General features: G+C 41.9%; 1 protein-coding gene across 1 annotated transcript; it reads right to left on the bottom strand.

The window, feature by feature from the left end:
• Nucleotides 1-25402, bottom strand: EXD1 (exonuclease 3'-5' domain containing 1). The gene is given in 10 exon segments (XM_086462992.1): nucleotides 1-108; nucleotides 11782-11861; nucleotides 11864-11972; nucleotides 14574-14717; nucleotides 18741-18821; nucleotides 18947-19051; nucleotides 20123-20209; nucleotides 22223-22287; nucleotides 24687-24755; nucleotides 25276-25402. Coding segments are annotated over 10 exon segments (975 nt in total).
• Nucleotides 25403-25405: the final 3 nt, after the last annotated feature.

Genomic DNA, 25405 nt, shown 5'->3' with positions numbered 1-25405 from the left:
TCAAAAACCATCCTCATTCATTCTGTAGTCTTTTATTGCTTTCTCCCTTCTCAGCTTCTGGATGTCTGCCAGTTGACACAGCTCCTGTGGCAGCTCCATGCAAGTGGGCTGATAAGGTAAACAGAAAAGAAACAGAAAAGAAATCAAATCAGTACATATGCATACATATGCTCTGCAGTTCTTAGTACCAGGTAAGAGCTCCCTCTGTAATTAGCCCGTGGAACAGAACAACCACAATCCATTAGATCTGTGGAACATGTCAACTGCTTACACAAATGATAGCTCAGGGGAAAAAAAGCCCCGCCCCTCCCCCCCCTTTCTTTTAAAGGCAACCCAAAGGGAAAAATATTAGACTTGCATTTATTGTTTTTTCCTTTATTATGAAGATCTTCAAGAATTCAGTAATACTTCACATACGGGTTTTAGATGTCTCCTGAGAAACCTTTTCCACTCTGAAAGTTGTTGTAAACCCCCAAAGAGGCATAACCAGTTCATATTTGCTTGCAGGAGCCACTGCAGAGGCAACTTTCCCAGCTTTTCATTTAAAACCATGGTATTATATCCCATGGGTAAAAAAAAACTTATGTGGAAAAAGCCAACATGTTAACAAATCAATGAAACAGCTGCTTAGGAAGCACGAGAAAGGAGATACACTTGTTACCAAAATATCGGCTCAATAACCCTCCAAGACCAATCTGTAGGGATCAGAAAGCAAGGTGTTCTTTACTGCAGTGCTGGCCACACAAGCGAATCGTTTTGCAAAGGTGAGTGTGGTTTTTGGTTGCGTAGTTACAGCCTTTACAGACCTTTCTCATTCCACATTCATCATCTTTCCCTGAAAAGGCGGTGTTATTCTAGTGATTTCCCAGAATTGTTTTACATAGGTTCCCTCCCACTTGCACATGATCTATCAAGCAGAACTAAATAGTTCGGTGGTCTCTTGAGGGTACTAGTGGTTGTCCGTAGCCTTCCTCACGATATCCTCTACTTGAATCCTCCTTCTTGAGCACAAGCCACGGCCCCTTCTCTGTTGCAACCTCTTGTAATAATCAGTTGTGTAGATGTTTGCTAGGCGTCTCCTTAACATCTGGCATGTGTAGATAGCTTTGTCTCCTTGATGTCTGTCTGGTATGTATAGCTTTGAGGCAGCTCCTGATGTTCCTGGGTTCCTGCGGTTTCAGTACATTACTCTTTCATCAGCAAATGGGCTGTGCAGAGTTTCACAACCCAGAGTTTCACATAGTTTCACAACCCCTAATTCAAATGTTAGCTAAACCAAAATTCATACAAAAGTAGAACACTTCATCATTTCCCCCCTTTGAGACTTATTAGAACGCATACGTTCTCGTAAGTCTCATTCCCAATGATTACAACTAAGATGACAATGATTATCACTCTTATTATCAACCATCCAGTCTGTGACCACCCTTCCTTACACTTAAAGTGGATAGTTATAATATTCGCTTCTTTTACAAGAAGATCGTAACAGTGGTAATATTTGAGTGATCAAACATGCAATAGTTATTAAAAATATTATCAAAATTACAACCAATTGCTTTACCCATGAAAGATCTGGTAACCAGCTAGTCAGTCAGGACCAGTCTATTCATCACTCCAGCTTTTCAAATATACCCAGTCTCCTGGCTGAAAGGGATGGACTGGACAGTCCAATCCCACTGGTATCCTCTGATGAAAGTACCTGTTAAGGGAGAAAAGAACTTTTCCCAAAGACATTATGTATTCTTTTGTAGCATGTCTCCCTAAAATGTGTTCACTCCCCATTCCTTGAGACTGCAGAGTTTAGTAAAGTCTTCCATGCAGTATTTCAAAGGGACTAATCTTATCCCCAGATCTAACAGTTATTCTTATTCTTAACGGAGCCAAAGGTAATGCATCTGGCCATTTTAGTTGTGTTTCTTGAGAAATTTTACTCACCTGCCTTTTTATAGTTTGATTCATTCTTTCTACCTGCCCACTTGACTGAGGTCTCTACGGGGTATATAAATCCCATTTAATCCCCATTCCATTAGCTAATGATTTTATTACATTAGCCACAAAATGAGGACCCCTATCTGATGACATTCCTATTGGTATGCCTAATCGAGGTATTATTTCTGTTAATAAAATCCTCACTTCCTCTCTGCCTGGATTGGTGCAACAAGGGAAGGCTTCTGGCCAACCTGAAAAGGTATTGACTAATACCAAAAGGTACCAGTATCCATCCTGCCCAGGATGTTCTGAAAAGTCAGTTTGGCAGTAATCCGCTGGAGTACTTCCTCTTTTTATTTTTGTTTGGTCTATTCTAGGGATTTTTCTTTTGACATCTCTCACATTTGTTTACTATGCTTTCTGCAATGACAGTCATTCCCACATCAATAGCAAAAGTTTTTGTCAATGTTTCTATTCCCCTCCAGTGTGTTTCTGCATGGGGTTTCTCTAATAATTCTCTCCCTACTGCTTCTGGAAGTACTACTGTTTGGTCAGAAGTTATCCACCACACTCCTTATTCTTTCCAGCTTGTGTCACCTTTGCCAGCTGATCATCCTTTTCAGAATATTTTGGGGCCTGTTCTAATTTATTATACATTTCCGGCCACAAACTCAGCACTTCCTCTTCTGCCACCTGTTTTCCAAATTGGTGGGCTTTACAACGCATTATAGGCACTTGCTTCAGTAACTGTACAGCCTCTAATAAAGTCTTCCAATCAGTTGCCCATATTTGCCTTGGGCTGTTAGTAAACCTCTTTCTTTCTATGTTGCTCCATAAGCAAAATGGAAACTACACCAAAAGCGTATTTCACCACATATTGCAATAAAGTCACAGATGCATTGTTTTCTTTCCACCCCCCTAGTTCTGTCACAAGCTGATTTCCAAAAATAGTCAGGCTGTTTTTAAAACCCTGAGGGAGTACAGTCCAGCGGAATTGAGTCTGTCTTCCCATTGTGGGGTTTTCCCATTCAAAAGCAAATAATTCCTGACTCTCCTTTTCCAGAGGAATGCAAAAGGCGGCATCTTTTAAATCCAGTACTGTGAACCACTGATCAGTATCTTTAACAGTCATTAACAGTATATTCGGGTTTGCAGCAGTAGGGTGGGTGTCCAGACTTATTTTGTTAATAGCCCTCAGATCTTGTACCAGGTGATACTCATTCGCATGTGTTTTCTTTACAGGTAGAATGGGAGTATTAGAGGTTCCAACCCTTTTCTTGCCTTCAATTTTATAGGGCATTGTTTTCATCTTACAGGCTTTGATCCAGGTTTCAGTTCACTGTTTACTGGTTCCGAGGCTTTTGACCTCCCAGGCACTCCAGACGCTCACAGGAGGGGGTTAATATTCAATGTTAGCAAAACCAAAATTCATACAAAAGTAGAAAACTTCGCTTCATCACACTTCTTGATTTGGTCCGGAGCAATGCACGGGACATGGACCAAAATCCTACATTTAAGGATCTGCTCCTTAACAAGGACTGCAATGCTCACTATCTTTGTAGGGTCAACAAAAATACCCACAGTTGTGTTCAGCTGTAAAAAGGGGAATTACACAAATAAGCAAGCTTGATAAAAAATAGTAAGAGACAGTCAAACAAATTCAGTCCTAGCAGGTAGCACGGAGACAACTTCAAGGCAACATACAAGCTGCATAGAGTAAACATTATCTAACAGCACAAGATCACAGAAAGAGTGAAAGGAAATTGGCAGGACTACAGGTTAAAGGAAGGGAGACTACTGATCTGCGAAAGAACTCCGCAATCCAAGTTGATTGTGAAGCAGGTATGTTTATTACAGCTCTGCAGCGCTGGGTGCAGCAAGGGTCAGGTACCCTAAGGATGCTTGCACCCCGAGCTGCGGTAATTGTGTCCTATTTAAAGCAACAAAACTTATATATTTATCACTCTGTCCCGCTTCGGATGTAAATTAGATCTCCTCCCCCTTGCGCAGGCGCAGTCTTCCCCTTCGGGGGTCTTTTGGTGGTCTTGAGGAGGAAGTAAGAGTTCCTCGATAGTCTTCATCATGATTGTCCTTTTGAACCCACCCTCCAGAGTGCGCAGTTCAGCCACAGCTGGGCAGTGTCTTCCCCCGCGACCACAGCGCAAGGCAACATCCCCCTCCGTGGTCACGGTCTGTTCCACAAAGACAATTCCTCCCCCATCACCATCTTACCTAATGAAGCAGGCCTTTGAGTGATCAAGACCCTACTTAAGCCCTGCCAAGGGCAGGGGGTTACACTCTTGTTTACCAAAGACAAGGCTAGCTAGCTAATCTTGCAGAGACTAAAGCATATTACATATTTCAAAAAGAATATTTTCAGATATTTTCTACTTTCCCATATCACTATGAAGTAAGCATTCCTCGGAAAGCAAAGCCACATCCAAGTGAAGAAAATAGTAAGGACAGAGTTACAGAAAAAACAAAGGGCAGGCTAGAATAATTTATCTATATTTAACAAAAATATAACGCAACAAATACAAAAGTTTCTGTGAACATGAGAGGAGCACAAAATGTCAACCATGCTGCAGGGCCAAGTGATGACCAGAATACTAAAGCAGCATGGTAAAACACACAAAATTTTTTTCTTCTCTTCTACATTTAACATGAAAAAAAAAGCGGAATTCCCCTACCAAAAACATCCATTATGTACCCAGAATCTGTTACAGATTGCCTGATAAGTACTTAAGACCAATACCTGAAATACAAACAGCAAAGTGGATTTCACCCAAAATTCCTGAGCAGCCTAAGATGAAAAAGCTGAACTAGGACCTATAGTACCTTGCTTAAAACCTGCCTTAATACCCCAGGACTGGAAGATGGTGAATGTTTATAGAAGGTCCCAGGAAAGATACCAGAACAACATGCTGCTAAGTCAGATGTCTGTATGAGCGTACTAGTAGAAACACTAACAACAGAATGAGTGGATATACAGATGTCATGCACCGGAAAAGTTACCACAGCATTTGTAAAGGGAAGCCATGCCTCACAAAACCTGCCTCTAGAAGATCCAGAGGAAAGCTAAATAATTCAGACAGGATTACAGAAAAAAGCAGAGTAAGCGCGCACTTGAAAACACCCCACCTTCAGGTTTGTTTAACCAGAAGAACGTACATCCAGCTTCCTAACTGTTACAGCATCCTACCCTGAGAGGTAATCCATGCCCTAAACCACTTAAAGCTAAATTGCATGAAAATTCAGGCTGTATGTAAATATTAATATGCATTGTGTGCAATCCCAACCCAACTGCCAATCAGGAAATCTTCTGGCTCAGGCATGGAATTATATTTAGATAGAGAAGACAGTTTATGCCATCACATGTCATGAACACGTTATCTGGCATTATATACTACACTGCACTGCACCTTATCTACTGCAGTTTTACCTTAAGTGCACTGGGAAATCAGCTCTGCTGCATAGGGGCGTGCGACTCCCCTGTGGTACCAGAGCTCTGCTTGTGAACTGTCACTGCTTCAAGACGAAAGCACTGCACTTCTAGGAAAACATTTGCTTTCCTTCACTGATGAGTTCCCAGGCTGTGTTTGCTTCTTTGAATTTATGTCCTAAACATCAGAATGCAGTTGCATTTCCAAAAACCTAAGAACACACAATATGAATCTAGAAGGAGAGTTAGAAATTTAGCACACACAGCTCCTTTACTAGCTCTTTTCTAGGGACAGAGCTGCAGAGGCACAGAAACCCAGTTTACTTGATGTCTGCATCGACAAAAAGAACAATGACTCTTGGTGGACATTTATGCTGAAAATGGAGGAAACTGCAGAGACCTTCATGAGGGGAAGTTTGCGTTGCGTTCTCCCCCCCAGTGGTAAGGAAGGTTATCCATTTGAGAAAGATGCTCAAGAGGGAAGCTGAGGGTTTTGACAGTGAAGCGCTGGGGATCAGAGGTTACTGTTCTGCATCTGGTTTGTGGGTAAAAAGTCAGTTGCTTAGGAGGCAGTGTCCACTATTTGGAAGACTCAACTGCTACTTGCAGGTAGTGACACAAGAAACCACAGAAAGTGTCAACATATACATTTCCAAAACTGTCAGGATCAATGAGATGACTTTCTTTTTATTTCCTTTCATTTTTTCTTTTTCCTCCATTTTCCTCTTCATTCTTTTCTTTCAGTACTACATCAACAAGAGTGTTGCGTTATGATTTTTGGCTGCTGCAGACCACCGGCAATACTTTACTGTTGCTAGCAACTGCTAGGATGCATTGTAATAAGTAACATATTGTGCTTTGTTCATTAAACCTGTATGGGAAGGTATGGATGGAAGGTTTATGTGCCCGCAAGGCTTGATAGCCCAACCGAAGGACATTCTTGCATAAGTCAACAGGACCCGTAGCTGAGGGGGTTGAGTAGTCACATTCTTGCATAAGTCCACCCACAGGGCAACGAGGAAGACCTTCAGCCTTCATCCTTACGATCACCAGGAGGCAGAGAAAGACCCCCAGCAACAGAAGGAACGTGTGCAGAGTATCGACCTGATTGCGACATCACGAATGCAGGAAATGAGACTGTATATAATGTGCTTACACGAGGCGGGAAGTTGCGAGCCGTTGGCGGAGCGCAGACTCCCCGGCCGCCCAGCGCTGCCTTTGCTCTTGTTCGCTTGCTAATATAATAAAATTCGCATTGGATTTTGACACTTTAAATTGTCCGTGTCTCTACCTATCACATCTCCCACCTGGCGTACCAGCTCATGGGCCAGCTCCTCAGTACTTCTGCTACTGCCGAAACAACTATCCAATGACAAAAGAATGTGTTTGGCTGCCCAGGAGCAAGGTTGAAGTCTTGCTGGAAGGGCTGCCCACTGGCTGACCATAAGGACTCTGTTTCTTTGCCATTTCCAGCAAAGCATCAGAAAGATGCAGGGGAAGAAAAGATGGCTGAAACCTGAGGTGAAACCAGGACTACCACCAGTGACTACTGCAATTGCTCACAAGAATTATGACAGCCAAGTCAAAGACTCAAACATACTATTTGCACAAAATACGTAGCTGCTGCTTGCTCTGCTCTTACCAGTTTACTGCTGTGAAAGCAATAAACTGACATTAATCTTCATTTCTACCCGCTTATCCATGGCCTTTGACAACATAGGACTTTGTTCCTATCAAATTATTTATAAAAACTTGTCTTAAGTAAAAGGAAAGTACAAGCTTCTGTCAAAATAAGCCGGAAAAAACAAAACCCCTACCCGTCATGTATGTTCAAGAAACAACGGAAAATTAGACACAGGTACATGCAACTACACGTCTGAAGTCAGGCACTCCTGGATATGTCAAAGCCCACAAGGATGATCTGACCCTAGTAGGAGCTGTGCCAGAAAGTGATTCTTGTATTCTGCCACTAAAAGGGGCCTATTAGAGCACACAGAAATTTTTCACTGAGGAACAAGAGATGCATGTGGAAAAGTGACTGCAGAGACTGGGCATACAGAGCGCAAGGAAAGGTGGTGACAATTACATCCATCAGCCTTATTCATACTCGTCTTTCCTCAACTCTCAGTGGATGCAGTGATCCATAAGGGCAAGTGAACAGGCTTGGCTTTGACTCCATGGTGTCCTAGGTTACAGCGTAAAATGTGCCAAAAGAAAAAAAAAAAGTATTCTATTACCATCTTCAGGAGCTGTTGAGACCAGGTGGGGCGGTGCTCCCTGCCTCCCCCCCTCTGGACTATCTCCTGTTGATGGGCACAACAATGCCTTATCGCCTGACCCATCGATAACTCCCTCCTGGACTATCTCCTGTTAATGGCCCATCAAGGAACTGCCTCACGACTCCCCATCCCATGGTGAGATGCTCCGCCCCGGGGGGAAGGAGCCAAGCAGTCCATGCCAAATAAAAACTGAGATCTCGAACACCCTAGCAGCCTTCTTCCACTGGATTCCCAGAGGAGTTTTCCCTCCACTGGAGTTCCAGAGAGCAAGAGCTACCTACCTACCACTGGACCTTCGGAGGAAGACCAGACCCTTTTACAAGATCGCTGCTTCAAGAGAACTACATCCATCGCTTCAGGAGGACTGCAGCCACCATCTTATTGGACTGCTACTGCCACCCTAACAGGGTGTCAGGTTGTATTCCTGACTCTGTCAGTGTAAACCAGTGGGCTGTTTTTTTTTTTCCTGCCTTGTGTTTTATATCTATATATGTATGTATGTATGTATCTATCTATCTATCTATCTATATACAGTAGTAAAGAATTGTTATTCCTATTCCCCACATCTTTGCCTGAAGGCCCATTAATTTCAAAATAATAATAATTTGGAGGGAAGGGGGTTGCATTTTCAATTTCAAGGGAGGCTCCTGCCTTCCTCAGCAGACACCTGTCCTTCAAACCAAGACACATGGTTATGCATATTCGTTTTTCCTTGCTGCTATTTCCAAGAGGAGAAAAAAAAAAGGTCTGGTCCAGATCTGCTCCCAGAGGCTGAACGCCCTGATTCAACAAGAGGAGGAGAGAGGAGGTAACTGCCCCAGTGGTCATTATTCAACATTATTGGTCATTAGCATTATTTAATTCACAGGCAACCTCAGACTGGAAAGCTAAAGCATCTTTTTCACCAAGTGTATCCTAACAGTGTTACTACACACAAAATCCATAGACATTCTGAATTTCTGGATGTGGCAGTGACCCAGGCAGGATTAGGAGGATGCTACCACGCTAGTGCAAGATGAAGTTCAATGTTGTAAACCCTGATCCAGGAGCTGAGATTCAACATGTGACAGCTAGAGATGGGAAGGAATGTGGCTGGGTATTCCATCCAGCTTCAGTACTTCATTTTTAATGAAGTCTCACGATTGAAACTGTGTCTGTATCTGTGTACTTGCTTTGCAAGCATAGTTTACATGGGAGTGTCATAAGTTTGGGTCAATGGAAGAAGGAAAAAAAGCACTTTTTTGTGTGACATGATGTCACTTAAAAAGATCAGAGGAAACAAGAGCAGGCCAGGGAAGCACTGCTCTGTTCAGATGTACTCAGAACACCTTTGTAGCCCAAAGGCACAACAGGAGGAATGTCTACATAACTAACTTTCCTTTTGTCAAAAGGGTGAAGACCTGGTAGTTCTGTTCAGAGAGCACAATCCAAGAACTAAAACAACAGAGAAGAGCCCAGAAGAGACTTTCTTGACTGGAGAGTTGGAAGCTTCCAGATCTGGTCATCTTCTCCAGGTCCCTGTAAATCACAGAGGCCATGGTAACTTGGAGACTCTCTTGCCTAGTGCCTTTCACTCCCACAACTTTCAAGTAAAGACTTGATGTACCACAAATGGTTCCTGTTCACTCCGGAATTATGTCCACCTTCTAATCTAGAAGCTGAAGCAGTGCAAGATTATCTTTATGGCCCTGGAGCATTTATTGTCTTTGGCTTTGCTACAGTCCTGCATCAGCAACAGAGGCCTCTCTTCCAGTTCTCCAGCATGCAGAAAGCATAGCAGATAACATATTTCAGGTTTCAAAAATGTTTCCCTGGCCTGGGTATTTACTTCAGAATCCAAGAAGATCCATTATTTCTGCTGAAGTAGTGTTGGAACTGCACCAGATCATGTCTGGAGAACACAGTCATCAAGTAAAGGGACTCCAGTGTTGCAGCTGTTGGGAGACTGGCTCCAGGATGAAGTCAAGCTCCTTGTACCAGGCTGCTCATCACCAAGGGTCCAAGGTGGAGCACAAGTGTAAATTGTAACTGGTCAGTGTAAATAGTCCAGTGAAAACATTTTCCAGGTAACTTCCAACTGTAGCGCCAGAAAGTGCACAGAAGGCGTAAGACAGACCTTAGTGATGGATAACTTCTAAATATCCATCAAAAAGCACTAGAATAAACGGCGGAGGGGTAAGTACCTTGACTTCTGCTTCATTCTGAGAATCAGATCTAAATAAAGGCTTTTTGATTCAAGGAATTAATACAGATTTAGCCAGAAAACCTAGAAGTTGCAAAAAGCAAGCTTCTTTTTTTTTTTCTTAAAACAGATTTAGTTGAACTCAGCAACTTGCAAAGGATTCCCTTAAAGTTAACTTTGTTTTCAGTGAAGAAACTGAAGTAACAGACCAGATTTAACTAAACCAAACTCCATATTTGGAGTTTAAATATGCATTGCAGGCATATTATAAATAAAGTAGAAGTAACTTTCATTTGTATGATCTTCTTGCAAGATACAGAAACAACAGAAAATTATTAAGAGTGAAATGATGGTAAAAATGGCTACTTTTACTATCCATACTACAAGATTTCTAAAGCAACTGCAGGAAGTATGATTATCAGATGTGATATTAAATAGATCTTCAAAACGGCATTTGAAATGCTCAGGATCAGATTAATTCCTTGGCTCATCTTATGGAATAAATGGATTTACAAAAGGATTGGCTTCAGCAACCTGAGTACCACTTAAAATTCTACAACCAACCCAATGTTTATCAATTTGTACTCTTTTCCCTTTAACACTGTTCTTTTCTCTTGTGTCATGCCTACTTTTGCATGCATTTCACACTGGAAATTCAGATGGCAAGCTAATTTTTTCCATGAACTATGAACAACCTTGTTTTTTTGGCATCTGTCCTCTAAAAAGAAAAGGTTTTCAGATATGACCTCTTCTCTTCCATCTCTGAAGCAACTATGACCTCTTGTGGTTATCTAAACTAATCTCCTCCTAAATCCTCAATAGTGGGATTTACTGCTCTGAGCCCATAAGTAATTCCCAAAGGATTCAAGTCTGTGCTTGAGTGCTTTGTTAAACCAGGGCAAAGATGACAATTTCTTGCATGAAGATAGACTTGCATTCTCTCTTCCTAATAAATACTTCAAGACATTTACAACTGCAAGAATGGGTCAGTAACAGGATTTAATCATGTTAAGTTCAGTCTCTTTGTGATAAATGAGGATGTTTGACCATTAATTTTTAACACAAATTTAATACCACTAATACCTTACATAGTTGTTGCAAGCAAGCCTTCCTAAGATTACTTCATGGAGAAGACCACACCAATACCACTGCTTGTTTGGTTTACATGGACCTGTTCTTTCTATTAGTGCAGGAAGCACGCTCCTTAACCAAAAACCTCATTTCCTCCCCTGCTTTAAAAAATAACAAGCAATTACAGAAGTGTCCACCATTCAAGAGCCACACCAAAGTATCTGGGCATGCAATACTGATGGTTCTACGTAACATAAAAGGAAAAGTGTTACTTGACTGGAATTTTTTTTTTTTTAAGATAACACAGGCGAGAATAAATTAGGAAGACAAGATAACTCAAAGATGCTTTTACAGAAAAAAAAATCTTTGGCCAACAAGAGACGATATTACTCAGAAACAGCCAGTATATGCAAAACAGCTCATCAGTAAAGATGACAGAATATAAGAAAACCAGAACAGTATTTGGGGACCAAATGCTCTTAACAAAACAAAACAACTCTGGCAACTTCACAACTGCCTGTCCCTCTTCATGCCCTCACACATACACAGCTGCTATGGAGCCCAGAGGTTCTCATTCTCAGACGAGAGTGAACAGAAGGCACATGTGCCTGTGCCTGTGCCCATGCCTTAACAGCTGCAGCTCACCATCCGCAATACTAACTTGAGCTGGATTGCTGCTAATGGATTAACATGAAATGCAGCTAGGAAGATACAGAAACCATCGCTTCTGCCCCTACACACAGGTAACAAGGTATGTAGCACAAAGTAGGGTGTACAGGTGCAGAAAAGGAAGCTGCTGTAGCTAGGTCCTCCAGAGTTTATCCATCAGAGCCTTAGATCTAATCACTAATCAGAGAAACAAGCAAAGGCATACCTACCTTTGTGCTTCCAAGGCGATCTCCAGACCTGGTCCGATAAGCACTTAAATAACCATGTATTACAGCTGTTAGGTCAGAATCAAGTTATCCATTAGAGATGAGCAGAGCAGCAGAAGGTACACTGCCTTCAGAGCCAGTGCTTTAAGCAGAGAAGCTGGGAAGGGTCTCAAGAACCATATGTCAGGATTCTCCTGTGTATCTCAATGCAAATGAAAACAGTTATTTAAGTAGCAAAAATTTTATCAAAAGCTTTTAATCACATTCTTCTGACATTCACAACTTATCTCCCAATGATGATCTCTATTTTCAGTGCCACTGAATGCATGCAGCTTCTAAGGCCATCTGTGTACAAGCCTGTAGATGTTAGAGAAGAGGGAGTTTGGGAGGAGAGATTGCTTCTTCAAAAAAAAAAAAAACCAAACAACCCAAACAAACCAAAAACCAATACACAGCTATTCCAGCATTTAATGCTAGGTTCTCTCTGACCCATCTCTGAAGCTAGGTTGCATTCTTAAAGGCTGAGCTGAAAGATGTAAAGGGAAAAAAAATCCTCCCATCAAGGGAGCCAGGGAAGCAGCTGAGGATAGTAACATCTTCAGCCATCACAACTGGAACCAGAAGAACATGAACATAAACCCCAGTTAAGCAGCATGACCATGATACCCTGAGCAACACTGTCACTACACTGTGGCTTACACTGGTATACTTACTACATACATATTACACATTGTCAACTTTTAGTCTTCAGACCAATATGAGGATTTGGTCTGGTAAACTAAGGCAGGTGTATTGTCATTTGGCTTAGATCCACCAGAGAATTCTCTAAATTTAAATTTTGAGAGACACTTATTAGAATTCCAAAACTTACAGTAAAAAATAAAGCTGTGTTCAAATTAGAGGCTTCACTGAGTAGCTATTACAGAAATATCAAGTAACATTCAATCCAGGTTTTTGAGAAAGATTTTAAGTGTGCAAACAGGCAGTGCAAAAACATACAGATGTACTCAGGAAGTTACAAGATCAGTATGAAGGGAAAAAAATCACTCTGGTAGGAAAGAGGCTGTTCCTATTCAGTAAAGAAATCCTGCCTATATAGTGAGGTCTCATTAAGTATCTAGTTCCCATATTTAACAGTTTCTTTGGAAGTCTTCCCCCCACCCTGCCCCAAAAAAGCAAGGTCAGGTGATTAAAAAACCAGCAAAAAGATGCCACAACTGGCACTAGCATATTTATATACTATTTGTTTAACTAATTAGATAGACTTTTATGATAAGGTCACCCACCTAGTGGATGAAGGGAGGGTGGTAGATGCAGTTTTCCTGGATTTTAGTAAGGCTTTTGATACCGTCCCTCACAGCATCCTTCTGGACCAGTTGTCCAGCCATAGTATGGGTGGGTTCACAGTGCCCTGGGTGAAGAACTGGCTGAAGGACAGAGGTGAAAGGGTTGTAGTGAACGGGGCTCAATTGGGCTGGTGACTGGTCACCAGTGGTGTTCCTCAGGGCTCAGTCCTAGGGCCAGTGCTCTTCAATACATTTATCAACGATCTGGATGCAGGACTTGAACGCACCATTGGCAAGTTTGCTGATGATACCAAACTGGGAGGTCCTGTTGACTCTCTTGATGGACAAGAGGCCTTGCAGAGGGATCTGGACAGATTGGAGCATTGGGCTGTGATTAATGGGATGAAATTTAACAAGGTGAAATGCCAGATTCCGCACCTAGGGTGGAGCAGTGCCAAGCATAAGTATAAACTGGGAGAGGAGCAGCTGGAGAACAGCCCTGCAGCAAAGGATCTGGGGGACTGGTCAGCAGCAGGCTCAGTAGGAGTCAGCAGTGTGCCCTGGCAGGCAAGAGGGCAAACCCCATCCTGGGGTGCATCAAACACAGGACAAACAGCCAGCCGAGAGGTGATTATCCCGCTGTATCCAGCGTTGGTGCAGCCTCACCTTGAGCACTGTGTGTAGTTCTGGCCCCCACAATTTAAGAAGGATGTGAAGGTCCTTGACTGCATCCAGAGGAGAGCACAAAGCTGGTGAAAGGGCTGGAAGGAATGTCCTGTGAGGAGCAGCTGAGGACTTCGGGCTTGTCTAGTTTGGAGTAAAGGAGGCTGAAGGGCAACCTCATTGCTCTCTGCAGCTTCCTGAGGAGGAGACAGGGAGAGGGAGGTGCTGAGCTCTTCTCCTTGGGATCCAGTGACAGGATGCATGGGAATGGTTCAAAGCTGCACCAGGGAGATTTTCTATCTTAGGAGCTCCTGGCCCATTAATTTTTCCTTTGCTTGTCCCTATCTGAAAGATTAACAAAACCAAGGACAATAGAGAATAATGATTTGGCAAATGCTGCCGAACTGCACAAGCAAGAAAAAAATCGTTACTCTCACTTTTTCATTCTAATAGAACTGGCAATAAAAGTTTCCTCTTTCCTTACTTGACTCAGGATTCATTTTAACCAACTTGTTCTGTTGGAACTAGGTTTCAGAGTCAGTCAAATATCTTGAGATATCCGGAACATTTTTTACCCAAGTTATATATATCCTCTATTACACAAGCTTTGTGGTTCTTCAAAACCTCAATTTCAAACAAGCTATTAGGAAATACCAGCATAAGCACTGACGCCAACTAAAGCTTCCATCTGTCTCCCAAGTCAGTGTTACAAAATGTCCTCAACTACCGCAACTTGACCACTGCATAGTGTCATTCTCTTAAAAAAAAAAATGATAGAAACCTCTCAGATGGACAAAGCACAGCTCACAATTGAGTTTTCAGAAAGTGCTTCACTGAATCACTCACTGAAGCCATCTGCTGCCTGCACTTCATCACGGCATCCCATTTGGAAGGTATCTTCGAGTGCTGCATCAAACACTCCTGTAACATGCGGACGTGGTGCGGAAGGAAGCCTCCTGTTGCCATTGAGAACTGCAGAGCATCAGCAACCTATGATGGAAGGGATCAATATGCCATGACTAGTGTTCGTTAACCCAAGGCAAAGAATGTGGAGGTTTGACAGTGAGGATGCATATTAGAAGTAAAGTAGGCTACAAACAAATTAATCCTCATTTTGACTGCATGCAGTTGCAGAGCTAGTAATCTGACTCCTTAAAGCTGTTAAGTTACATAAAAGGGCAAACTGAGTTTTAAGAATAACTTACATACGTTGTATTAGCCTAAGGCTTCTTCTAGCCCAGTACTCTTGTTTCCAGACAGCAGGCGGTTAGGAGCAGTATCAGAAGAAATAAACAGAGTGATACTTCCCCAGGATACTTAACAGTTTTGCCTTTTATCTAAAACCTGAAATTGTGATGCAATGTAAGGAAAACATGATGAAAGAATATGTAAGTTGTCAAAAATCTTTAGCCTAAAACCTGATTTTGTCAGTAAGACCCATCTTTGACAGCACACACAGCCAGAACGGAAGCAGTCAACAGCCTCCAGCAGTGACTGCATGGCATGGTGCTTGCTTGTTTTTCATCTTGGTTTCATCCCTTCCACCCTTTTGCAGGAAGAGCAGGAACAGCCTTAACTTGTCCCTAACCAGGGAACACAAAGATGAGTGGGACTATTTCAACAGGTGCAGAGAGAAGACAATGGAAATGGAAAAGGGAAGCCTGGAAGACAGTCCACTCACCGGGGAAATGGAAAGGGAAAATGCATTTTTATAAGCCTGCGTGCACACTCAAAATCTGAGACTGAGCTATCTGTCATTACAACCTACTCTTCAGACTTCCGCTGCTACTCAAAGGCCCAGATTCCATGCTGGTCCCCTGAAATCCCCACTGACCTCGCATAGCCCTTTTCTCCTTACTACACTCTCCTGGGAAATCTTGAGCCAACTCAAAAGAAGCATTCACAATCCCACCAACAAAACCATGAGCTTACAGGCCAGCCCCGTTCTACTGCAAGGGTTACATCTGAAGTCACTGTTCCAGCTGTTCTACCACACCCTGCTCATGTGCTACCTAGACCAGACCACATAGTGCTTGGCAGCACCAGCTCAGCCCCTGCAACAGTGACCACAGAATTGTAATTGACCTCTTCTCACCTCTTATAGTGAGGGTAAATTCCAAGACCAAACCCCATTCCTAACTTATCTATTAAGTCTTTGGGGAAAAAAAAATAAATCTCTTCCTGTCCAACAGCAAAGGCAAACAAGCTGGCAGGATTTATTAATGACTAAAGCTGTCTCATTTGCTAAGCCTACTAGAAGAAAGTGCTAAGCCAATCCATTTACTGAATTTCCAAGGAATAAAAGATTGTATGAAGGTATTACGAAGAAAATGCAAAACATTAGAGCACCACAAGTAGAACAAGCAATCTTGGACTAAGGAAAGAAATGTCAGACCTTCTATGCTTTGTGGTAGGACAAAGAATTTAGAAGTGCCTATACTTTTGTTAGGCTGACTACATTGGTGCAGTCCAAAAAAGTCTACAATCGCCAGCTGAAAAGTGCCAGGAAACATACCTGGAGAAAGGAACTGCAACAATTCAAACTGCTGAGTTCAGTGAAGAGAAGAAAATGGTGAAGATGCAGGTAAAGCTGACCTTCACGTAATTATAAGCCCAAATCGCCACGTAAAGAAGTTTCCATCATGTCCTTTGTATTGTAGTTCTGATCACTAAAACTTTCTCTGCCTGTTCACTCTCAGTGGCCAAACACAGATGAAAAGGATCCTCAGGAAAGACCTTCTCAAGCAATCAGTTACTTTCACTCAAAGTCAAAACAAAGATGATGTTCAAATCTATGGAAATATATTCCAGTCTTCCACATGGTTACAGAGAGAGTTTCTAGTTAAAAAATTTCAATGCTTTCCAATCAAGGAGAGAAGAGACTTAAATATTTAAACAAAAATGAAAGCATCTTTGTGATCAATATTCATAAAAAGCCTAACCTGAATGAACAAGGTTATAGAATAAACTTGCCCACAATGAAAACAATGTTTTAGCTTTCACTGTGAAAATCTTTGTCCAAAGTCATCACATGCTTGGATTCAAGGGCAGAAAAACTACAACACACTAAAGAGTAGTGTATGTGCACTGATCTGCAGAACCAGGCAGTAACAGTGACTTCTTCACTTGTACATTCTATGATTAAACCTTGCACAGACCTCTGGCTTACAGAAAGTCTCAAGCTGCCAAATTTCCTTTATTCTTTCAGCACACACCTCTAGAAAGAACTGTATTATATCTTTTGGTAGCACACAGATATGCAACCAACAACATTTTACAACAGGCAGGGACTTCAGAGTGTGAGAATGCTCTAGCCTCATGATGCAGCATAGAAGTGTCCCAGAAGGCAATGTAAGGGATGTAAGCATGGACAACAGCCAGTTGCCCGCTCACTATGCAGCTGTTTAGGCTGCTATAGCCCAACAGGGACACAAAGACCCCCACCAAGGCAGTCAAATGTGAAATAGCAGTATCGGACTTCTGCAAACATTATCATTAAAAGTTACTTCCACAGGTGATGCTTAAGAACTAGAAGAACATCAATGGAGAAGACAGTGAACATCAGAAACCTTTCACTACCACCCTCTACATGTTGTCTTAATTATATCAGGTTACTTATTGCAAGTAATAAACAGTTGCAACAACTGGTCAAAAGCAGGTATAAAAATCACTTTTCAAATTATGCAGGCAAGATCCCATCTAAACCAGAGTTCTTCATTCCATTCCTGCGTTTTTTAAGCAGAGCCTCACTTGTGCACACAGCCTGTTCCAATTTTAACAACACTGGGAAGCTGTCTCTGAGAAATGCTTCACAAAATGCTTCTATGAGAGTTTGCTTAGAGGTATCTCCCAGTTGTTTGCTTCAGCAGTACTGAGCGGAAGACAAGACAGCTTAATTCCACAATATCAGGTACACTGCCAAGTAGCCAAAACCAGACTACTTCACTAGCCTACTTATGTTAGAAGCGGGATTCAGGCCAAGGAATCAGAGTAATTGAATCTAAGCCTAGAGATCTATCAGTGCAAGAGAAGCAAGCATGTCAGCTCATATCAAGACTATAGAACAATGAGTGCAATTCTGTGTACCTCAGACCCTAGGGTGGATAGTTCTAGTTAGTTATTTCCACTGTATCACTTACATATTCTAGCCAGTACAGTTGGGAGTACTGGTGGGAATTTTCACCCCTACCTTTTTCATGCAGTCAAGCCTTAACACTGATACTGATATTTGACCTGTAATGGAGTAACATAATTTTTAGGGGCGAAGGGACAAACAAAATGAGAAAGGGACTGAGAGTTTAAAGTTTATGACACAGCCCAGATTAGGGTTTTGATGAGTTACTACAGGCAGTCATATCTATGACGTGAAAAGTCAGAATATTGGCAAGGACAAGTCATACATAAGTATCATAATGGGCATGGATATGTTATCCAAAGATCATAGCCATCATGTTATTTTCTTCTCTCTTGAAAGGCTCTAATTCTCCCATTAGTCACACAACTTTAACTACCACAACTACTAGGGCCAGCACCAACAGAAACAGATTTTTATGGTAACCTGGCTTGTTCTCTCGCTTCTACCACTACTTTTATTAGTAGGTGCTTCCCAGTGCTGGATACCTGTAGCCTGAATCTGTTTCTACACTTGTTAAAGGGGCAGAAAGAATAACAAAGAATATAAAGCACAAGCCAACCTGGCTCCTGTTTAAGTCACAGTAGCCTCAGGTTGTGCAAAGTTTGATCAAGACCAGTAAATACATCTTAAAAAACCCCTCCCACATTAACCTTGCTGCTAATATTAGATATTAACTACCTTTTAAAATGGGTCTACACAAGACTCTAAGTAACACTAATCAGCCTTGCCTGCTGTTTCTTTTTAGCTAGAACAAAACCACTACATTTACATGGTTCAGTAAGTGTCACGTTCTAGTAATGTTAAACCTTGTCTGAGAGAATGCCCTGAATAAGGCTGAACTTTCTCTTTTGTTCCCAACCAGAATATTTGAAGGGTACCTGCGTATCAAAGACACTGAAGAGAAGGACACTGTACTGGTGAAAGGGGCAGTCTGAGTTCCAGCGGCAGTCATGCATGACCTGAAGCAAGAAAGAGCTGTCAGCCAATCTTGTGTCCCGCTGCAACTTTTTTGGTGCAGGTAGATCATTACATGTGTATATGACCTCTGCCACCACAGATGTCCTCACACACCCTGTACCCTTACCTTCAAGATGTTTTTATCTTCCAGCACCATTTGTAATGCATTTTTGAAAGCCTGAGGTCCCAGAAGGAAGATATCAAATAGAAAAATTCAGCTCTTTGTTGCTATCTACAACAAATTCAGTTGCAGAGAAAATGAGTGAAGGACAGAAGAACAAAGGATTTGAAAGTAGGTGAGAGTGCACTGTTGCCCACAAGCCATAAACTCCTACGTACAGGCTTATGTTGGGGAGAGTACGTTCAGTTTCCTTAATGCTAATTCGTAAACAAGTCTTGTTTTTTTCGAGATGCTCAGAGACTCTCACAATAATCAGAAAGAACGACCCAGTAGTCTACTATACACAGTTTAAATACAACATTTTGAGACATATCAAGAGCAAACCCTATGCACTGCACTTAAAATAATTTCCTACACCTATTTTGGTGACATTTTTAAAGAACCACTTCCAACAAAATTCATGTGCCCATGACATTCCTTTCATTGTCAAAGACCACTACCAAAGAAATAAAGGACATAATTTTCCATCCTAGCATTTTGAACAGGATATAAAATTTAGGTTTTGCCTATGTTCAAATTCATAATGGTTTAACAAAAGCTGTTATTTGAAAGCAATTTAGCCATACTAAAGCAAACATTTTGTGGACATTTACTTCTGCATAAATGCGTTAAGTTTGAAGCATGAACTCCCACACAAGTTTTTGCTTGGGATAAACATACTCAGTTTTAAACCTATTTAAAAATAAACTAAGACAATTTTGAGCTAACATATTAAGCTGTTTTCATTTCTCTCCCTTCCTTTTCAGATGTTGATAATATCACAGCTAATTAAGCTACTGTATCATATTCAGATGGATTTTACTCCTCCAATTATATTGGCATTGATTAGGTCTTGCAGTTTTTCCTCTACCTGTATACAAGTATATGAAGATGGCAAACCAAATATACTACATTGTTATATACAAATGCATATACTACATACAAGTTTAGTAATTGTCACATTGCCTTATAATGGCATAATTTTTTCCATAACAGGTCTTTTTATGAAATACCTGATCTGTCTTGAAGAATATCATATCCCTTACCAAAACAGTTATGCGAGTCAAACACAGGCTAATCCCCAAATGCTTTGCAGTTATGCCTCCGTTCAGTGGCACATTTTGGGAAATATCTGACTCTTACCTCAAGCCATGAGAGTTTTCCATGACGACATAAATTAACACCTTCTCCTGCTAAACTGACAACACACTGCTGTTTTAGGTGCAGCACCTAATGAAAAAAATAGGGATAAAATAAGTAGTGCCAGAGAATGATAAGGCAGAGGGACAAATAGCAAACTGCAATTTTTCCGGTCACGATCTACATTTAAAAAGGTAAACACAGATCAAAACCACGATGAATCTCAGGTATATCGTGATCCAAGAGAAACAGACACAGTAGCAGTCCAGTTACAGACAGACAGCTGGAAATTCCACAACTAGAAACATCAATGACAGGTTTAGCAGAGATTATGATTAACTAAAGAATACAGACTCCCCTGATCTCCTCCCAAGAAATTCTGCTAAGTAGGTTTTAGGAACTTCCTTATGATCACATAAAGAAAGTGTTCCTTTCAGATAAAAAGCAGAATTCATTTTCTAACGTATAAAAGAAAAACCTGTTACTTTCACTGACAGAAAAAGTTTTCAGACAGTTAAGATAAGGCAATCTGTAGTGCACATGTAACACGAGTAGAAGGCATAAACAGAAATAAAAAAAGCCAGCTTCTTTTTCAAGCAACGGTTGGATTCCTCTGTAAGCAGGGAAATCTCTTCCTCTGGGGAAGAGCTTTTTCCTCTGTATGTGCAATAGATTTACCACAGTAAGAGCCCAAATGCTAACTGATGTTACTGCAAGACAAAATGGCACGGAGGACCTATAGTAGTGCTGGTTTAATTCAGCATCTAAAAAATGCTATTAAATTTAATAATAAATCTATCATTGTCTCTGAGTTCTGAAACAAAGCCTTTCTACCAAGTACGCTTATGTTGTTATACACGATTTAAAGGAAAAAGGTCCAGGCACATGTGGAGTTCCAAACACCTACAACACAATCAATTCCCTCTCCAAATGCCAACAAATCCTTATGTCGTTCTGTCCTAGGTTACAGTGTAAAATGTGCCAAAAGAAAAAAAAAAAAGTATTCTATTACCATCTTCAGGAGCTGTTGAGACCAGGTGGGGCGGTGCTCCCTGCCTCCCCCCTCTGGACTATCTTCTGTTAATGGGCACAACAATGCCTTATCGCCTGACCCATCGATAACTCCCTCCTGGACTATCTCCTGTTAATGGCCCATCAAGGAACTGCCTCACGACTCCCCATCCCATGGTGAGATGCTCCGCCCGGGGGGAAGGAGCCAAGCAGTCCATGCCAAATAAAAACTGAGATTTCAAACACCCTAGCAGCCTTCTTCCACTGGATTCCCAGAGGAGTTTTTCCCCCCACTGGAGTTCCAGAGGGCAAGAGCTACCTACCTACCACTGGACCTTCGGAGGAAGACCAGACCCTTTTACAAGATCGCTGCTTCAAGAGAACTACATCCATCGCTTCAGGAGGACTGCAGCCACCATCTTATCGGACTGCTACTGCCACCCTAACAGGGTGTCAGGTTGTATTCCTGACTCTGTCAGTGTAAACCAGTGGGAAAATGAAGAAATGGGTTATTTTCCCTGCCTTGTGTTTTATATATATATATATACAGTACTAAAGAACTGTTATTCCTATTCCCCATATCTTTGCCTGAAGGCCCGTTAATTTCAAAATTATAATAATTTGGATGGAAGGGGGTTGCACTTTCCATTTCAAGGGAGGCTCCTGCCTTCCTCCGCAGACACCTGTCTTTCAAACCAAGACACGTTCCCTTCCCAAACAAAATAACTGTTCACTAAACAGTAATATTCACCTCAGTTACTGCTGATACAGAGTCTGAAAACAGCAACCAACACACACAGATGCAAATTCACATCCAACCACTGCAAACTCACGTGCACTGCACTCTTTCCCTGCATATATGCACACTTTAAATATATTGTGATGCCACCAGAGATACCATTTCTCCTTGACTTAAAGAAACCATTTACTACCTGTTACTCAAATTTCACTATGCTCTGCAAAAGCAATTTCCAGTGTAAGATGTCAAGAAGCAGCGCTCACAGTCCTGCCACCTAATGGACCTACTGACAATTAGAAGGGATAAGGCTTAGAAGTCATACACACTGTGTAAGAGCTTTCATTAGTACTTACTGCTGGGCCAAATTTCTGCTGGAAACAATCAACAACTGTGTACTCCACATTCTCTTCTTCCTTCTCTAAAAGGAAGAAAAAAATTAAACAGTAGACACTTCCTCCACGTGAATGAACTTTGCACAAGGTCTGTATTTGAACTGTGTAATCACTCTACTTTTCTGGTTCAGCTGTTCAGTTCCTCTCTCTATACTGCCTGAACACACCCAAACAGACTCCTGAACTGTCTGCTTCAGACGCGTACAGTCTAGAGAATGATCCAAAATTCTGTTTCTGACAGAAAAACTGGATGTTTAAAAGTGAGTTGCAGCATTACTTTTTGTTGTTCAGATGCATAAAAGAAACAAAAAGGTTTTGGTTTAAAAAATTGCATCCATTAAAAAAAAAAAAGGCCCCTAATTCCCCAGTCTTGTCCAGAGAAGGAAAGAGATTGTAATAAGGACAAAACTAACAGACAGTGACACCACAGATCACAAATAGCTAAGTAATCGGGGGGGGGGGGGGGGGGGCAAACAAAATTTAAGCCAGATTTTAATATGTTTTTAACACTTGCTTAACAATGGCTAATGAACAGGTGAAGAAGGGTTCTTCTACAAGATTCTCCCTTCTCTTTAGGTAAGATGCAAATGTTCATAATATGCATCTGTGACAACACAAGGACAATCTTCTGAACTCTAAAATAATAGTAAATTAAAAGATAGTAAGAAAAATTTGTAAAAGCTCTCTCAAATCACACCAACCCTTGCTCATTTTCTCCCCCACTACCCAGGTAAATGCAGCTGACCTTCCTTTAGCCTATACAGGCCTTGCGCTCTTTTCAGTGCTCTGCCAGAACAGAACGAGCTGATCACATTTGGATCTGTACCTGTGTATAGGTACACAGCAGGAACCACACAACCAAATCCATGCAAGCACGTGACAGCCAACACAGAACCAAAGAGCAGTAGACTTAGTGGGCTTTAACTTATCTATCATGCCGCATACATTTCAGGAGTAAGTATAAGATTAAAAAAATCACAAAGAGAAATGCTGACCGGCTGGAGCACTTTGATTTCTCCAAAAGACCAGTTGTGCTGCTCAGCCACTTTTACAGTTGACGACAGCTACAGGATAAACATTCTGGAAAGTAGACGAGTTTCCTTCTGATGTTGTGAACATATCTGCAGGCAAAGCGCATGTCTGCAGGTAACAAGCTCTGTGGAACTTGAAAGAATCTTCTACACAGTGCAGGTCTTCCACTCACCACCTTGTTCACCTCTTTAGAACAGAGAAATACAGACTTGTCACAGCTGAGTCTGAACATCAGTATTATACTAAATGTAAGTAGTGGCTCCCCTAGCAAGCACATCCCACCCCTTCTCCTACCATGAAAGGAAGGAAACATTTCAACGTACTCAGAGAGCATTGCTGTGCCCTTCCCTGAATCTGGTTCATCCAGCAATTCCACTGCAATAGAAACAAACGATTTATACTCTAGTGCTGACAAGTAATTTTTTGGCACTCTTTATATCCCCAAAAAAGGAGAACCATAACCGATACTAACCATCACAGGACATGGCCATACATTAAAAAAAAAAACAAAACCCTGAACTCAAAGTATAGTTTAAATAATTTTAAATTCATTCTAGTAAACAAATCCATATAAAACAACTTACATCAGTAGCCTAGATAAGGTGTATTTCAGAACTCTAGCATTTAAACAAGACTAATGGCTTAGCATTCCACCAAAACCAAAGTCATTATGGAACCACAAGTAATTACTTTACAGACTATTACATATACAATAAAGCAGGTACAAGAAAAAAGGCAGAATGGAGTCAGTTCATCACTTACAAGTTCAGTAGCTGCATTCTAGCTATGCCCCCTTCAGTACTTTGCTCCTTGTCCCCAAAGCAAAGCAGATGCCAACAGAAACACACAGGAGCCTTATACACTAGAAATGTTTTTCTTAAATAATCACATACTCTTGCCACTAGTGAATCACTGAAAGACCATTTGATAGAGGCCTTTGCAATTAAAAAAAAACGCAAACAAGTTAACTAGAACTTCAAGGAATTTTATTTCCCAACACAGTCCATTAGTGGAAGTCTTGCACATATAAGAACACACACAACGAATGTAACTTGCCTTTAGGATGTAAACAGGGGGCACGCTTATCTCAATTGATTACCTTCAGAGTGGTTGCTTTCATTAGTGGTCTTACTGGACTTCACTCATTATTTTACTAATAAGCTTTAACGAAGTACAGTCACAAGACCTTCACAAAGGCGGGAATGATTATTATTCCACTGACAGACAATTGGAGAACAAATTTGTGTGATTTATACATTCTTATTTATACTGATTTTAGAAGAAAGATGTGCAACTGAACAGTTCAGCAGAGTGAAGAAAAAATGGATTTAAAACACTGAACTAAGAGTGCGTGTGACCCCTGTGCCCCAAAATGCAGTAAGAAAAGCCTCACCATTGACTATTTCATGGCCAAACCCCATCTTTACTCCTGAAGTGCTTCTACCAGTTTCCAACGTCTTTACTGAAATGAGGGAGGAGAAAAAAATACAGACGCACATGAAGTCATACTGTTTGGGGTAAAAGCTTATCATTTGCCGAACAAAGCAAGACCATAGGACCGGGCAGTACTAATAATTAAGAAAAAAGAAAATGAAGAAATGGGTTATTTTCCACGACAGCTCCTTCACTCAGCAGAAGAGGGTTTCCATCAGGTGACTGTGTAGCGAGTGGGACACACCTAACGGCTGAGGTGCTAGTAACCCCTACTGTTAAGTGCACGTTTTGTTCATCCCAGTGCCCGTTTCGGCTCCCGGGCAGCATCCACGGGCGCTCCGCGGTGCGGTCGAGGCTCCCCACGCCTCGGGCCGCACACTGCCCGCCGGGGGGCCGGGCGTCCCTGCCCCAGCGCCCTTCGCCGCCAGGCAGACGGCGCCGGGCTCGCCTGTTCCCCTCCCTCTCCCCGTCACCCCCGCCAGGGCGGCAAAGGGCGCTAGGAGGGCTGGCCGGGCACAGACCCGCCCGCCGCCGCGGCGGGCCCCGACCTTTCCGCAGGAGGAGGCTCAGGTCGAGGTTCACGTCCTCCAGCACCCCCTGGAAGACACTGCCTTTTAAGGTGACTTTAACGGTTCTCCCCAGAAGGGCCCTGAAGCGCTCGCTGCTGAGGGCCATGGG

Source organism: Leptosomus discolor, chromosome 3 (genome assembly GCF_034619465.1).
Source record: "Leptosomus discolor isolate bLepDis1 chromosome 3, bLepDis1.hap2, whole genome shotgun sequence".
NCBI classification, from domain to species: domain Eukaryota; kingdom Metazoa; phylum Chordata; class Aves; order Leptosomiformes; family Leptosomidae; genus Leptosomus; species Leptosomus discolor.
The sequence above is the reverse complement of the archived record's forward strand: the minus strand, read 5'-3'. Positions and strand labels throughout refer to the sequence as shown.